Raw genomic sequence first — 13,742 nt, 5'->3', positions numbered from 1 at the left:
CCCAAACGCTTATTGAGTGTTGTTAGAAGGAAAGGTGATGTAACACAGTGGTAAAGATACCACTGTCCCAGCTTTTTTGAAACGTGTTGCAGGCATCCATTTCAAAATGAGCAAATATTTGCACAAAAACAATAAAGTTTATCAGTTTGAACATTAAATATCTTGACTTTGTGGTGTATTCAATTGAATATAGGTTTAAGAGGATTTGCAAATCATTGTATTCCATTTTTATTTACATTTTACACAATGTCCCAACTTCATTGGAATTGGGGTTGTAATAAAATAAACCAGAAAAATTCAAGTTTAAGAAGTTGGAATCAGATAATTTGGATATTAAACATCAAAAAACCCTCAAATGATAAACATATTCTCAAAGTCACCAAATAATGCGTCAATTTTGTTGATTGATAAATTGTTGCACCTCTATTTTCTATGTTTATAGTGTCCCCATCACAAATGAAATATTTCCTTTATCCCCCCACACCAGCCTCACACTAAAAGTCTTACCACATATTGCTTCGACTGATGCACCTAAAACGGGTGATTTCACAGATTAGCTCATCGACCTGCATCAAGAGTTGAACTAATCAGAATCAGCTGGTTTAGCAAGTGGATTGAATAAATATGTGGTTGGACTCCACCCCCACCCCCCACTGAAGCCAGTTTTCCACCTCGGCTGCTTATACAAGACCACATTTCCATCCATAACATCATCTCACTGGGACAAACATAGTAAAGCAAAGCACTTTATTGCAAGTATTCGTCAAAGATACACTTCAAACTGAAGCAAAGCAACACTAAAAGGCCAACAACCTAAGAGTACAAAAGAAAGACATTTCAAACTGATGTGAAATGAACTGTGGGTATAAGCAAGAGACTTGAAGGTTCACTGTTCGCTGTCCAGTTTGCTGGTGCCTCACTCAGAGGTATCAGATTTTCTAGTTTGAAATATGACTCACCAGAGTGATGCTACATTGTCAAAATGATGACAATCAAAGGACACACGTTTCAAATCCTTGGCCACAGTCACATCTCTCTTTAGATCTACTGTGTACACAACAAAAAACACCATCAGTACTTTAATCTCTTTTGCAGTATTTGGTTCAGTTATGACTGGAATGCAAAGGGGTGAAAGCAGTTAAATGTCTGACAGCCAGGTGAATAAACATGAATGTAAACATCTGGTAAACCATTATTTGGTTTAATGTATAGACTGTCTGTTAGCTTTGAAACAGGCCTGACAAGTCTCTGATCTTCCAATGGGGCAATGAGGGACAACCTGCGGAACTAGCAAGTCAGTGCCATCAGGGGCAGGTCTCTATAACCCAAAACCACGGGGAACCTCCTGGTTCCTGTTGGGCCTGCGACAAACGGTATGCAAATGCTGTTCTTCAGATTTGACAAAAGCCTAATCAGAAAACTCGCCTGTCAGGCAGAATTCAGGCTCCGACACGTTCTAGCAACGATTTCCCCAATACCATCTGAGGTAGACCTGGTCCTGGCATCAGCCCCAACTGGACAGAGCTGTGTTCAAAATCGTACATCAGAGTTCAGCCAGTTTTGGAGCAAAATTAGTGGTTTATGACAAGATGAAATTTGTAAAACAGTGAAGGTGAAGTAGATAGGACTGTTTTCTTAGTAGGCTGCCCAAAATGAGCATTGTTTAAAAAAAAGCCAAAAATGGTTCAGGCTGAGGGTGGGACTTTTCATGTGGAATGAAACCTGTTGCTGTTGCAAAACATTCTGGCACAAGAGAAAATGATCATGGGAACAGATCATTTAACAGGAAAGAAGCAACAATGATGTGAAATCCTAAATCCCTTAGAACTTGGAATTTTGTACCCCCCATGTTCTTCGGCTTGCTCCTTACCAGCTCTGGGAATTTACGTGGCTGGCGCACCAATTAGCAGCTTCAGATGAAAAAGTCAGCAATTCAGTTATGTCAGTGTGGTTCAGAAATGGTCACAGAGAAGCCACGATATGTCGGGGGCTGGTTTTTGGCCTGATTGGATGATAAAGAAAGAGTGGAGAGTAAAGAATCCAATTTTTTAGTTTTTTTTAAAGGAGCAAGGAGAACACCAAATGTTAGCAGAGCCTGACGCTGGACGTTTTCAACCCTCCTCAATGCAAATCCCTTCAAGATGCATTTCCACCATATTGTGCTTTCAAGTCTCTGACAATAAGGCGCTGTCATGGAGGAGGAGGAGGAGCTAAAGCCCCTTCCTTCAGGCACCACCCCAACATGCATCCAATAAGATACGGAGACACTGTCTGCTTACATAAGCACGCTCAATAAATACACCATAAAATATTCCACACATATATATATATATATGTGTGTGTGTGTGTGTGTGTGTAAAGAAAAACTTAAATAGGACAACAAAATAAAGTTGGCTCAAGAACAATTTTCAAAATCAGATAAGAGTTAAGACAAGACATTTTAGTTATACTTATTCTGACTCTAAAATAGTTACTGTATAAGAATATCACAATCAGCCATTACTCAAGCATTAAATGTCATAAAAGCAATCTGCAGTTTTCTTTCATGTAGTATAACAGATGCAGCATACCAAGGTAAGTGAGGTGCAGTGTTTTTGAGATCTCTTGTAGTAGAAAGATTTCACCCTTCCTGGACTGAAAAGGTACCCAAGGAACAACAGATCGGCCGCAGATTTGAGTCAACACCCCCACTGGCTCAGGACAGGGATACTACTGGGCAACAGGGATGGGAATTAAGATTTTAATCAATGCCGTTATCAATTCTGTTATTGATCAGTTTGTTTTTAATCAATTGTTGCTAGATGTACAGTTTGATGTCCGACACATGAGTTTTGTAATACAAAACTATAAGAAAAACACACTGGCATTGATAATGTGATTGTGACAGACAGAAAAAGTTGTACCTGGTTCTCAGTTTCCATCCCTACTGGGCACACAGTTCCCTCGAACAGGGATAAGACACAGTGAGCCATTGCGATAAGGTGACTGAATGTCGAGAGCTGCTTGCAGGGCTGGGCATCAGGACACATTTCAATACAGACTCCTACACCCGCTACAAATTTACCTTATTCCAACCCAATGGTAAATTAAAGCGTCAACTGTGCACGCCTTTTTTAACATATGTAGGTTTCCTTAATAGCAATGCCCTTCAAGAAGACTACTCAGTGCAACCATCTGCCATCACAAAACTTTGACTTTTTAAACATTTGAGATGCCAAAACTCTGCTGGGTATGAATGTATTGACACCCAGTCCCAGCTCTAACAAATGCCAAGCGGTGATTTCAAGAGCTAAATGACCACTCAACAGCAGGCCGACTGAAACAAGCCAACAATAAGTCATAAGAGAATGAGGCATACTTGAGTAACCAAAGTGTTTTTTGTTGTCACTGTTTAAAAAAGCTCCATCCCTTCAGCTTTTTTGTTCTCTCTTCTGCTCCAGAGGAAAGAACTGGAGGAACAGAGTGTGAAACATCTAGGCTATGTGTCTGGGTGAGAGTGGCAGTCTGTAAAGTGCTGTGCTTTGCTTGTCATTTGTGGGCTAGGCTGTGTCATACCGCAATAGTGTCAACTGTAAACTCCATACACACACAAAAAGCATTTCTCTGTACCAACGACAACATTGGTCCAAGACACCAGATGCAGTAAGCAAAAGCTCAACCACGACCATATACTTGGCATATGTGTAGCCTAAATACATGAAACACAAATTGCATTGCTATATCTTACAAAAACAAGTACAGTGATGAGCAAAATGTAGCCATTCCTTTGAATGTCTTTGTGAAAATGAGATTCTATTCACTTTGTTTTTACATTTTATCTCGCAATTTACAGCATCATCAAGAGGAAAGGCACTTTCAGTGGACTTTTTTTCTAACTTCACTGCTACCTTCCACTGCAAACAGAGCAGCAAAATTCTAAGCTGTTGATCGGTTATTCAAAATGGTATACTCCTTCGCTTTGACCTTTCAGAAGTTAATTCAAATGTTTTTCTTCACCAGGCAGTTGTGACTTTGTGGGAAGAAGAGGTTTATCTTTAGATCTTCAACTTGCATAAAAAGATTCATCTGTACTGTTAGAAATCCTTACAAAGTGCAAAAGGCCACAGGTTTACTTTCATTTTTTCATACACCAGAGTGTACTTTCAATTTAATGAGTGCTTAGAAATCTATAAAGTTAAATCAGGATAGAAAGATGATGTAAACCCCTCCCACAATGAAACAAGTGTCTATCGAAGAAAACCTGGCAAATCATTTGTCTTTAAAACGACAATGCATGACTTTTCAAGTTCATCACAGTGACCTAGAATCAGTTTTCCATGTTTTTGAAGAATTAAGTTGAGGGCCATTGCTGCTGAACCCATGGATTCCAGAGCATGAAATGGATGAGAGTCTATAACTCCCCCTGAATGGGACAGCAGTCTATCACAGATTAGTTCCCCAGCTCAGGCTGGTACCCATTTACAGCTGGATGTAAATGTAGATATCTTGTTCAAGATATACAGATAGCATGAAGCTTACACTTGGTACAAAACCTTGGTTTATATACTGGTAGTCACATCCCACTGCTATGAATGAATGATGAAGGTCATGAAAATGAATCATTTATTATTTAGGGGCACTGTGGTGAGCTTGAACAGTTACAAACTATTATAGACAAGGCCCCACATGGTCTTGCCAAGTAAACTTGGTCAACCACTCGAGAGTATGTCCGTTAACATCCTCAACGGTAAAGACACTTGGCCAGATGTTACCTGACGCATACAAAACTACCAATGATCAGCCTCGATTCCTACATACGACACCAACAATGTCTAGCTGATCAAACCTCACTATATTCTTTAGCATTAATATTTCTCACATCTCTCAGAGAAAGATGGGATTCTTCGGCCATGGAATGTTGCCCGTTGGCGCAGAGACAAAATGGTCAAGCGCAAATCGAAAGACAACAATCACACTATTACAGGCTTTGAAATACAACAGATTTACTGGAAGGCAGAGTCTTTGCATTTGTGTGCACATCAAGTGGTTTGAGTAAGGTGAGGAAAACAACATGGGCTGCAGCAATCCAATATAAAACCCCTGTAGGCTCTAACTCATGAGGTGAAGAGCTAACAGAGATGCATTATTCTTTGACCAAATGTATCCTTGAAACGGAACAACACTTCAAAGACCACTTGCCCATTCCCTTTCACTCTCCCTCTTGATAAACAGCACGTGTCTCACCAGTTGAAGAAAACCAGAGAACATTCAAGAGCAGAAACTGCTCAACACCTCATCCAGCTCACCTCACAACAGGTACGCCTCTCAATAGTTTCCGTATATGATAATCTCTCATAATACGATAAATATAATTCAATAACATTTACAAAAAGGAAAGCGAGCGAAGCAATCAACATCTTGAAGCTTTTTTTTCTGAAACATCAATGCAAGAGCCCACATCACTATTAATAACAGTATGGCAGTCCAGACACAAGACTAGTTTCAATCCCACCACTTTTTCCACACAAACTATACGTTGTACAGTGACACAGGAACAAGTCAACAGTCTATTGCAGTAATAAAACTTTGTTATTATACCATTTAACCATTACTTATCGTGATACACTTATTACTAAGATTAATAATTAGACTATTTTTTCTGTTAGCAAAAATAAGTGGTGTGCATTACATAAATTAAAATGTACAAATATACTTTCTATCTGGCTTTTAGAAAGACTTTCAGACACAAATGAAATCTTGAAGGCTCAAACCCATTGGCTTCCACAGTGAAAGGCTAGCCAAAGTAAGGTAGTTAAATGCAACAGTGGACACAGGACCCAATATAATACCTCCCTGTCAGGAAAACATATGCCACTGTACCGTATACAGGTTCTCATTGCTGCCCAGTTCTAATGAGTGAACTTCTACATCCACAGCAAAACCTTTTCACGTCTCTCACTAAGCGAGGTTTTTCTTTTGCACCGACATACATATTCTCAGAGCGGTCCAGCTTCATATACAAAGTAGCACCACACCTGTGTTCAGTCTTGAAACACATGCTTCTTTTAGTGCAGATCATTTTCAAACTTTGTAAAACATCCTCCAAATGAGTTTGTGGCCATGACTGGCACACATAAGGTATGTGATGTCAGCTAGACATGACTCCACTCTTTGCTTCTGAAGTCTGTCTCAACTTTGGACTGGCTACATGGACATGGTGCATGCCAAGTCTCAGGCAATGACTTTTCTACTGAGAGACTTAGTTCACTGAAGTTGCTCCGGAGATGTGGCCAACACCATGTCCATAAACATGAGCCATTACATACAAACACACTGTAGCAGCTGGATAAGTGCCTGATGACGATTAAGCAAATGACCACTTGGCCCACTTTGCTCAAATGCTGCTGCTGCTAGGCAAAACAAATAGCTAACACTGCTGTACAAGCAAAAACAATAAATACATTTATCATTCATTATGGGATGAGATGTATAAAAAAAACTCCATATAAGGTCTTAAGAGGCATCGAGTGAAAGATTTGCTTGTAACTTTCTTAAGCTGTCCTTGTGTTGCTTTTTGATTCTTTTATTCTACTTAAATTGGATGACCGTTTGGAAGTTGTGCAGCTTTTCATCATTAAACACAACTTCCACCAGGCACTTGAATATTATCTCTTTATGGCATTTATACTTTATCACAAAATTGACTGCAATTAAGAAAGTCAGCCTCATTTTTGAACTGAGGGTGAGATTCTGCCACTACACCCCGTGATAAAGTATTCTCAAACTACGATTGTTTTGGTAAAATAATCTAAAATAATAAAATAAAATTAAAACCAGTCGACTGATTTTTGTCCGACAGCAAGGGCATTTCTTAAAAAAAAAAAAAAAAAAAAGCAAACATTTTTTGTTTTCATATGAAATGTGTAACCTTTCTTTTGAGTCATCAACGTTCAAGTCCCGTTACAATCATCTTCCCTTCATTCAACTGATTATTGCACAAAAGAAACTGTTGACATGATCATTATTTTAAATCCAAGGGAGGGAAATGTCTGATAAAGCACTGTGGGAAATAAATGCAGGATAAGTACTAAGATTTAAAATATATCCAACAACAAAGATAAATTTAAAATGTAAAATGTTCAACAGGTAGAAGAATAAAGATGAAATAACAGTGTCACACTATAAATAAAAATCATAAATGACTGCAACTGATACGTCAGCCAGCATGAAATGAACCCCCGATTAAATATGTCAGTTGACTGATCTGAAACTGTTTGAACTCCTTTTGTGGGACTTCAGGGGTATTTATATCTTATAGCCTACAGGTGGCAGTGTATTCAAAAGGAAAAGTTTCATGTTCAAAGGCTACAACAGATGAAACAATGACAACTGGAGAAGGAAAAAATGTATATAACAGCAGGAAGTAAAGAGGATCAGTGATTTATTTCAGAAACAACCATATTCTGAAATAAATCACATACTTCTCCATACCTCTCAACAACTCCAGGAGCTGACACTTCCTCCTCTTCATTCGCCTTTCAAACAGCAGAAAGAAACTACAGTTAAAAAAGAAGAAAAAAATCCCAGACAATGTAAAAGTGCTGCTTCGCAAATAGATTGGAGGTATTGTAGAAGAAAGCAACAGCAAAAAGCAGACTTGTATCCCATTAAAAAAAGGCCATGTCAAACTACACCACTGGCATTAGGAAAGGGAATAATGACAGACGATTAACACTAAACGAGCCAGAAGTGGAGGGAAAACCGATAGAAGAGAGGAGTTGGTTAAGATGATGATATTTTAGTTGGCTGGTTTAATATTGCATAACAGTGCTGAGTCTGTCTTGTTTTTAAAGCAGCGTTTCCTTCCTCAGTCCAGTGTGGGGCGCCTCCTCCTTGCTTTCCTCTGCACAGTGTCAGGTCCGGATTGACTAGGCGTGTGCGAGTGGGACTTGCACCTATGACAATTCATTGACTAGCAAGCCATGGGTTCTGTCTGCATGTGTTTATGGTGGCAAGGGGGTTCGGGTGGTTTGGTGAGCTCAGGCGAAGTACATGGTCCTCAGGGTGTCATGGTGAATCTGAACAGCTTTGGCCAGCGCCTGTGGGTCCCGACCGTTACTCTGACCAGAAACATGGCTGCCTTCAGCACTGCACAGTAGAAAGAAAATGAATAGTTATGATGACTTCAAATATAAATAATGGCAGTGGGTACATAGAGAGAAAGCATTAATAAGGTACAAGCATTATTACAACACTTTGTTTTTAAGTGAAACACCTTGCCCACTTTCATGTCCTTGCAGAAACTACTTAAAGGTGGTAACTGATTTTGCCATTTCATGTTTTTGGTAAAACGCTATAACAGATGTGCATCCAGGAAGGTGGTTTAAAACCTTGTCCATACCTTAGTAAACCTTAGAGGGTCCGGGGAATATATTCAGTTATTATGCTGTGGTCTTTTTTGAACAGTTGTGTGATTTTGGGGATTTAAGCTGTATATATCACAATACACACACACACACACACACATATATATAAAAACACATATACGTATATACTGTTGACACGTATATATATATATATATATATATATATATATATATACATACACACACACACACACACACGTGCGCGGTAAAATAAGCATTGAACATGGTGCCATTTTTCTAAAAATATATTTCTAAAGTTGCTATTGGCATGAAAATTTCACCAGAAATTGGTAACAACCCAAGTAATCCACATATGCAAAGAAATCAAACCACAGATGTCCATAAATTAAGTTATGTGCAATAATGTGAAATGACACGGAAAACTATTGAACACCTGAAAAAAGGGGAGGTGCAAAAAGGCATGGAAAGCCAAGACACCATCTAACCTTAATTTAACCAGCTTAGTCCCATTGAGATCAAGATCTCTTTTACGAGAAAGACCTGGACAATTATAAAGTTTCCAATTCACCAAACCAGCATATCTTTGGATGTGGGAGGAAGCCGGGGCACCCAGGAAGAACCCACCCAAACTCCACACAGTATCAGCTGCTTCAGTCCCAACTAAGCAATTTCAATTGCATATACGAGATCTGTTAGAAAACCATCTGACCTTTTTATTTTTTGCAAAAACCATATGGATTTGAATCACGTGTGATTGCATCAGCCAAGCTTGAACCTTCGTGCGCATGCGTGAGTTTTTTCACGCCTGTCGGTTGCGTCATTCGCCTGTGAGCAGGCTTTGTGTGAGCAGTGGTCCACCCCTCTCGTCAGATTTTTATTGCGAATAAAATGTCTGAATGATTTGGAGCTTTGCTGCATCAAATTTTTCCAGAAACTGTGAGAGACCTCCAGGTGGACAGCATTCGGAAAATTCAGATGCTTTCAGGGACGATTTTATGGGGATTACATAGATTAAGGAGTGCTCCAGCCGGTTTAAAGACCGCCCACAGCGGCTGAGAGCGCAGCGCACTCCAAGTGCCGATCGACAGGCTGAAACCCCGCTGAAACAACCAGATCATTTCCAAAGTGAAGGCTTTGTTTATCCGGGACGTCGTCTGACTTCCACAGAAATGGCAGAAGACGTGGACATCAGCACTTTTTCGGCACATTCCACTGTTACAGGAGTTTTTGTCATGGAAAGAGAAGCGGAGGGATGCGCCACGGAGCCGCTCATGGCGCGGGACAAAAGCACCTCCGTGTTGGTCTCACAGGACGGCTTTCAGATGGCTTTCGGTGGCTTTTCAGTCGTGTGACTAGCCGAGAAATTGTGGATGAGCTGGACATGCCAGAACATGTCCTGTGAGGCTTCATCACGGCGTTACTTTGCGCCATGCGGCTCCGTCCCGACACGCGAATTCCTCCGCTCCTCTTTCCATGACAAAAACTCCTGTAACAGTGGAATGTGCCGTTCATTTCCAAACTGAACGCTGTGTTGATCTGGGACATCGTCTGACTACCACAGAAATTGCAGAAGACGTGGACATCAGCACTTTTTCGGCACATTGAGACAGACGTGCGGACGAATTCGCGTGTCGGGACGGAGCCGCATGGCGCAAAGCACTGTAAGTGTATTAAAAAGAAGCTATTAAACATAAATTAAAACCAAATATTTGAAGGGGAATATTTAGACTGTGCATACTCTGACAACAGGTGGCACTGTTGCCTTGTCGGTGACAGGAGAATACACTGTTGTGCGTGCGGCATCCCCCAGGTGGCAGTGCGCTGGACAGGAAGTATAACCCCAATGAAGTTGGGACGTTGTGTGAAATGTAAATTTAAAACAATTTGAAATATGGACTCATCAGACCACAGCACACTTTTTCACTTTGCGTCTGTCCATTTCAAATGAGCTCGGGCCCAGAGAAGCCGGCGGCATTTCTGAATATGGTTGATGTATGGCTTTTGCTTTGCATGGTAGAGTTTTAAGTTGCACTCGTAGATGTAGTAATGAACTGTGTTAACTGACAATGGTTTTCTGAAGTGTTCCTGAGCCCACGTGGTAAGATCCTTTACACAATGATGTCGGTTTTAATACAGTGCCGTCTGAAGGATCGAAGGTCATGGGCATTCACTGTTGGTTTTCGGCCTTGCTGCTTACATGTAGAAAGTTCTCCAGATTCTCTGAATCTTCTGATTATTTTATGGACTGTAAATGATGGAATCCCTAAATTCCTTGCAAATGAACATTGAGAAACATTGTTCTTAAAGTGCTGGAATATTTTTTCATGCAGTTGTTCCCAAATTGGTGATCCTTGCCCCATCTTAGATTGTGAACGGCTGAGCCTTTTGGGGATGCTCCTTTTATACCCAATCATGACATTCACCTGTTTCCAATTAATCTGTTCACCTGTGGAATGTTCCAAATGGTTGTTCTTTGAACATTCATCAACTTTCCCAGTCTTTTGTTACCCCTGTCCCAGCTTTTTTGAAACATGTTGCAGGCATCGCTTTCAAAATGAGCAAATATTTTCACAAAAACAAAGTTTATCAGTTTGAACATTAAATATCTTGTCTCTGTGGTGTATTCAATTGAATATAGGTTGATGAGGATTTGCAAATCATTGTATTCTGTTTTTATTTACATTTCACATAATGTTCCAACTTCACTGGAATTGGGGTTGTAGTTGGGAGTCTACACAATGACGTCATGACAATGTCACCATAAAATATCATGCTGACCAAAAAACTGATGTCACCACAATGTCACAGCAACATAGAAATGTTGGCCGAGTATAAAGTAACAAATTTTCACTTTTGTCTTGTTCCTGGGTTAAAACCATAATTTCTTCACAATCAATCAAAAGAGAAAAGAGTGGTCTTGACCACCAAACTTTGGTTTGGTGGTCAGGACAATGAAATTGCAAATTAACCAGTTTTCGCATTCACTGAGTGGTCACTACTAATTTCTGGAAAAGTTAAGTCCATTTATCAGAGTTGTGGTCATCATATTTTCTTTTTGTGATCATGTCAAAAGTGTTCAAACATCATTTCAAACAATACAATGTTGACAAAGCAATTATATTTATGAAAACCTTACTCATTTGTACAGATTGAGCAAGAACTTTCAAGAACAGGAGAGTAATTTACTGAGGTTTGAAGAATCTCCTTTGTTCATGAATATTTCACTTTTAATCAAAGAATGACAGCATCCAGCAAAATGTGTGAAGCTTACAAAGCTTATTTTGGAATGCCAGTTGGAGTTGAAGATAAGAGTTGGGCACCTCACTTAGCTTCCATACGCCGAAGTGGGCAGAATGCACCTGCTATTCCTTATCCTGACATTCCATCTTCCATTGCACCAGTGCCACATAGTGCTGAGCTTCCTGTACCTGTACCTTCACCCCCAGAAAGAAAACAACCATCAGAAGAAGAAAGCACTGAATCAGAGGATGGGGAGAACAGTGAAGTGGACTGTGACATTACAGATACAGTCTGTGAGAGGAATCCGTACTTCCCAAGTCAAGGAGATCTGAATGACCTCATCAGAGATCTTGGTTTGACAAAGTCAAATGCTGAGCTTTTGATCTCAAGGCTGAAGGAGTGGGATTTGTTGGATGAAAGTGTGCAAGTAACAAGCCAAAGAAAATGTCACCAACGTTTCTCTAGCTTCTTTGCCAAGGAAGAGAGTTTGTGCTATTGTTGTGACATTTCAGGACTGTTCAATGCAATTGGAATTGCATGTAATTCAAATGAGTGGAGACTCTTCATTGATAGCTCATCCAGAAGCCTGAAGTATCCATTTCCTTTGGCTCATTCAGTGCATCTCAAGGAGGATTACAACAGTGTCAAATATCTGCTGGAAGCTTTGAACTATGATGAGTATGGATGGGAAGTCATTGGGAACTTCAAAATGGTGGCATTTTTGATGGGACTCCAGGGAGGTTTCTGTTGTGTGGGCCGCCAGAAGAGGAGGTACTGCTGGCCCACCACCAGAGGGCGCCCTGCCTGAAGTGCGGGCTTCAGGCACGAGGGCGCTGCCGCCACAGACACAGCCGGGAGTGACAGCTGTCACTCATTAACTCCTGACAGCTGTCACTCATTCTTCATCATCGCACTCCATAAAACCCAGACGTCATCTCCACCTCATCGCCGAGATATCATACTTCATTGGAGGTAATATCCTCAGCCTTTGTGGTATTTTCTGAATCTGTCTATTGTGAGTGTTTGCAGGAGTACCGGTCCTTCGTTTGTGGAGGCTGTGCAGGACGGCACTCTTTTTCCTCTGAGGGACCGCTGCAACACATATTGAGTGAGAGGTGGAGGTGGCATTCCCACCGTTGTTGTTACTGGGTGTGCACACACCTACACTTGACTGTCTTTGTTCTCGCCAGCAGTACCAGATCCGACAGTCGGGGACGGTGATCACCTGGGAATTCGGGACTTGGCGGCTCCAGTATTCACCAGGTTCAGTGGCGGCGGAAATCGTGTGGTTCCGGCTCTTCTCAGGACAGACGTCTTCTATCCTCGAGCCTGCCCACACGTCACCTTTGTGAATTGACTGTAATTATATTCTGAGATTGTCTGTATTTTGTTGTGCACATTTCACAACATTAAATTGTTACTTTTTGGCTCATCTATTGGCCGTTCATTTGCGCCCCCTGTTGTGGGTCCGTGTCACTACACTTTCACAACAGTTTCACCAGGTTTCCCTGTTTTCTCTGCCTTTGGAACAGTAGAGACAGGGCAGCACATTATCACCGGAAGCAATGGCCTGAAAGGACTGAATTCTCAGTTGGAAGCCGTAACATTAAACATGAGCCACTGATGGATCCTCACAAGGTTTTGTTCCCTCCTGTGCACATCAAACTGGGTCTCATGAAACAATTTATCACAGCGCTTGACAAAGAGTCTGCAGCATTCAAGTATCTTCAAGACTTTTTCCCAAAGCTGTCAGAGGCAAAAGTGAAAGCTGGTGTTTTCAATGGACCACAAGTCAAGAAAATCATAGAGTGCCCTGAATTTCCAAAGAAACTGACAGCAAAGGAACAGGTGGCATGGAAAAGTTTTCAGGAGGCATGGAAAAGTTTTGTTGTTGATGTCCATGGGTTTCTGGGCAACCACAAGGCTGATAATTATGTGGAACTGGTTGAGACTTTGGTGAGAAACTATGGCCAAATGGGCTGTAGGATGTCACTGAAGGTCCACAATCTGGATACTCACCTTGACAACTTCAAGGACAACATGGGGGCATACTCAGAAGAACATGGGGAGCGCTTCCACCAAGACATAATGGACTTTGAACACAAATATCAGGGATCTTACAATGAAAACATGATG

General features: G+C 40.9%; 1 protein-coding gene across 3 annotated transcripts in view; it reads right to left on the bottom strand.

The window, feature by feature from the left end:
• Positions 1 to 732: 732 nt before the first annotated feature.
• LOC117513890 (protein argonaute-3) overlaps positions 733 to 13,742 on the bottom strand; it is a 145,392-nt gene continuing 132,382 nt past the window's right edge. For 2 of the 3 annotated variants that reach the window (XM_034174125.1, XM_034174126.1), the window contains exon 19: positions 733 to 8,127. In XM_034174125.1, coding sequence (XP_034030016.1) covers positions 8,019 to 8,127 — 109 coding nt within the window. In that variant the 3' untranslated portion in view covers positions 733 to 8,018. The remainder of the gene's footprint in view (positions 8,128 to 13,742) is intronic. The other variant, XR_004561745.1, reaches the window with a different exon arrangement.

Source organism: Thalassophryne amazonica, chromosome 7 (assembly GCF_902500255.1).
Source record: "Thalassophryne amazonica chromosome 7, fThaAma1.1, whole genome shotgun sequence".
In the NCBI taxonomy this organism is placed as follows: domain Eukaryota; kingdom Metazoa; phylum Chordata; class Actinopteri; order Batrachoidiformes; family Batrachoididae; genus Thalassophryne; species Thalassophryne amazonica.
The sequence above is the reverse complement of the archived record's forward strand: the minus strand, read 5'-3'. Positions and strand labels throughout refer to the sequence as shown.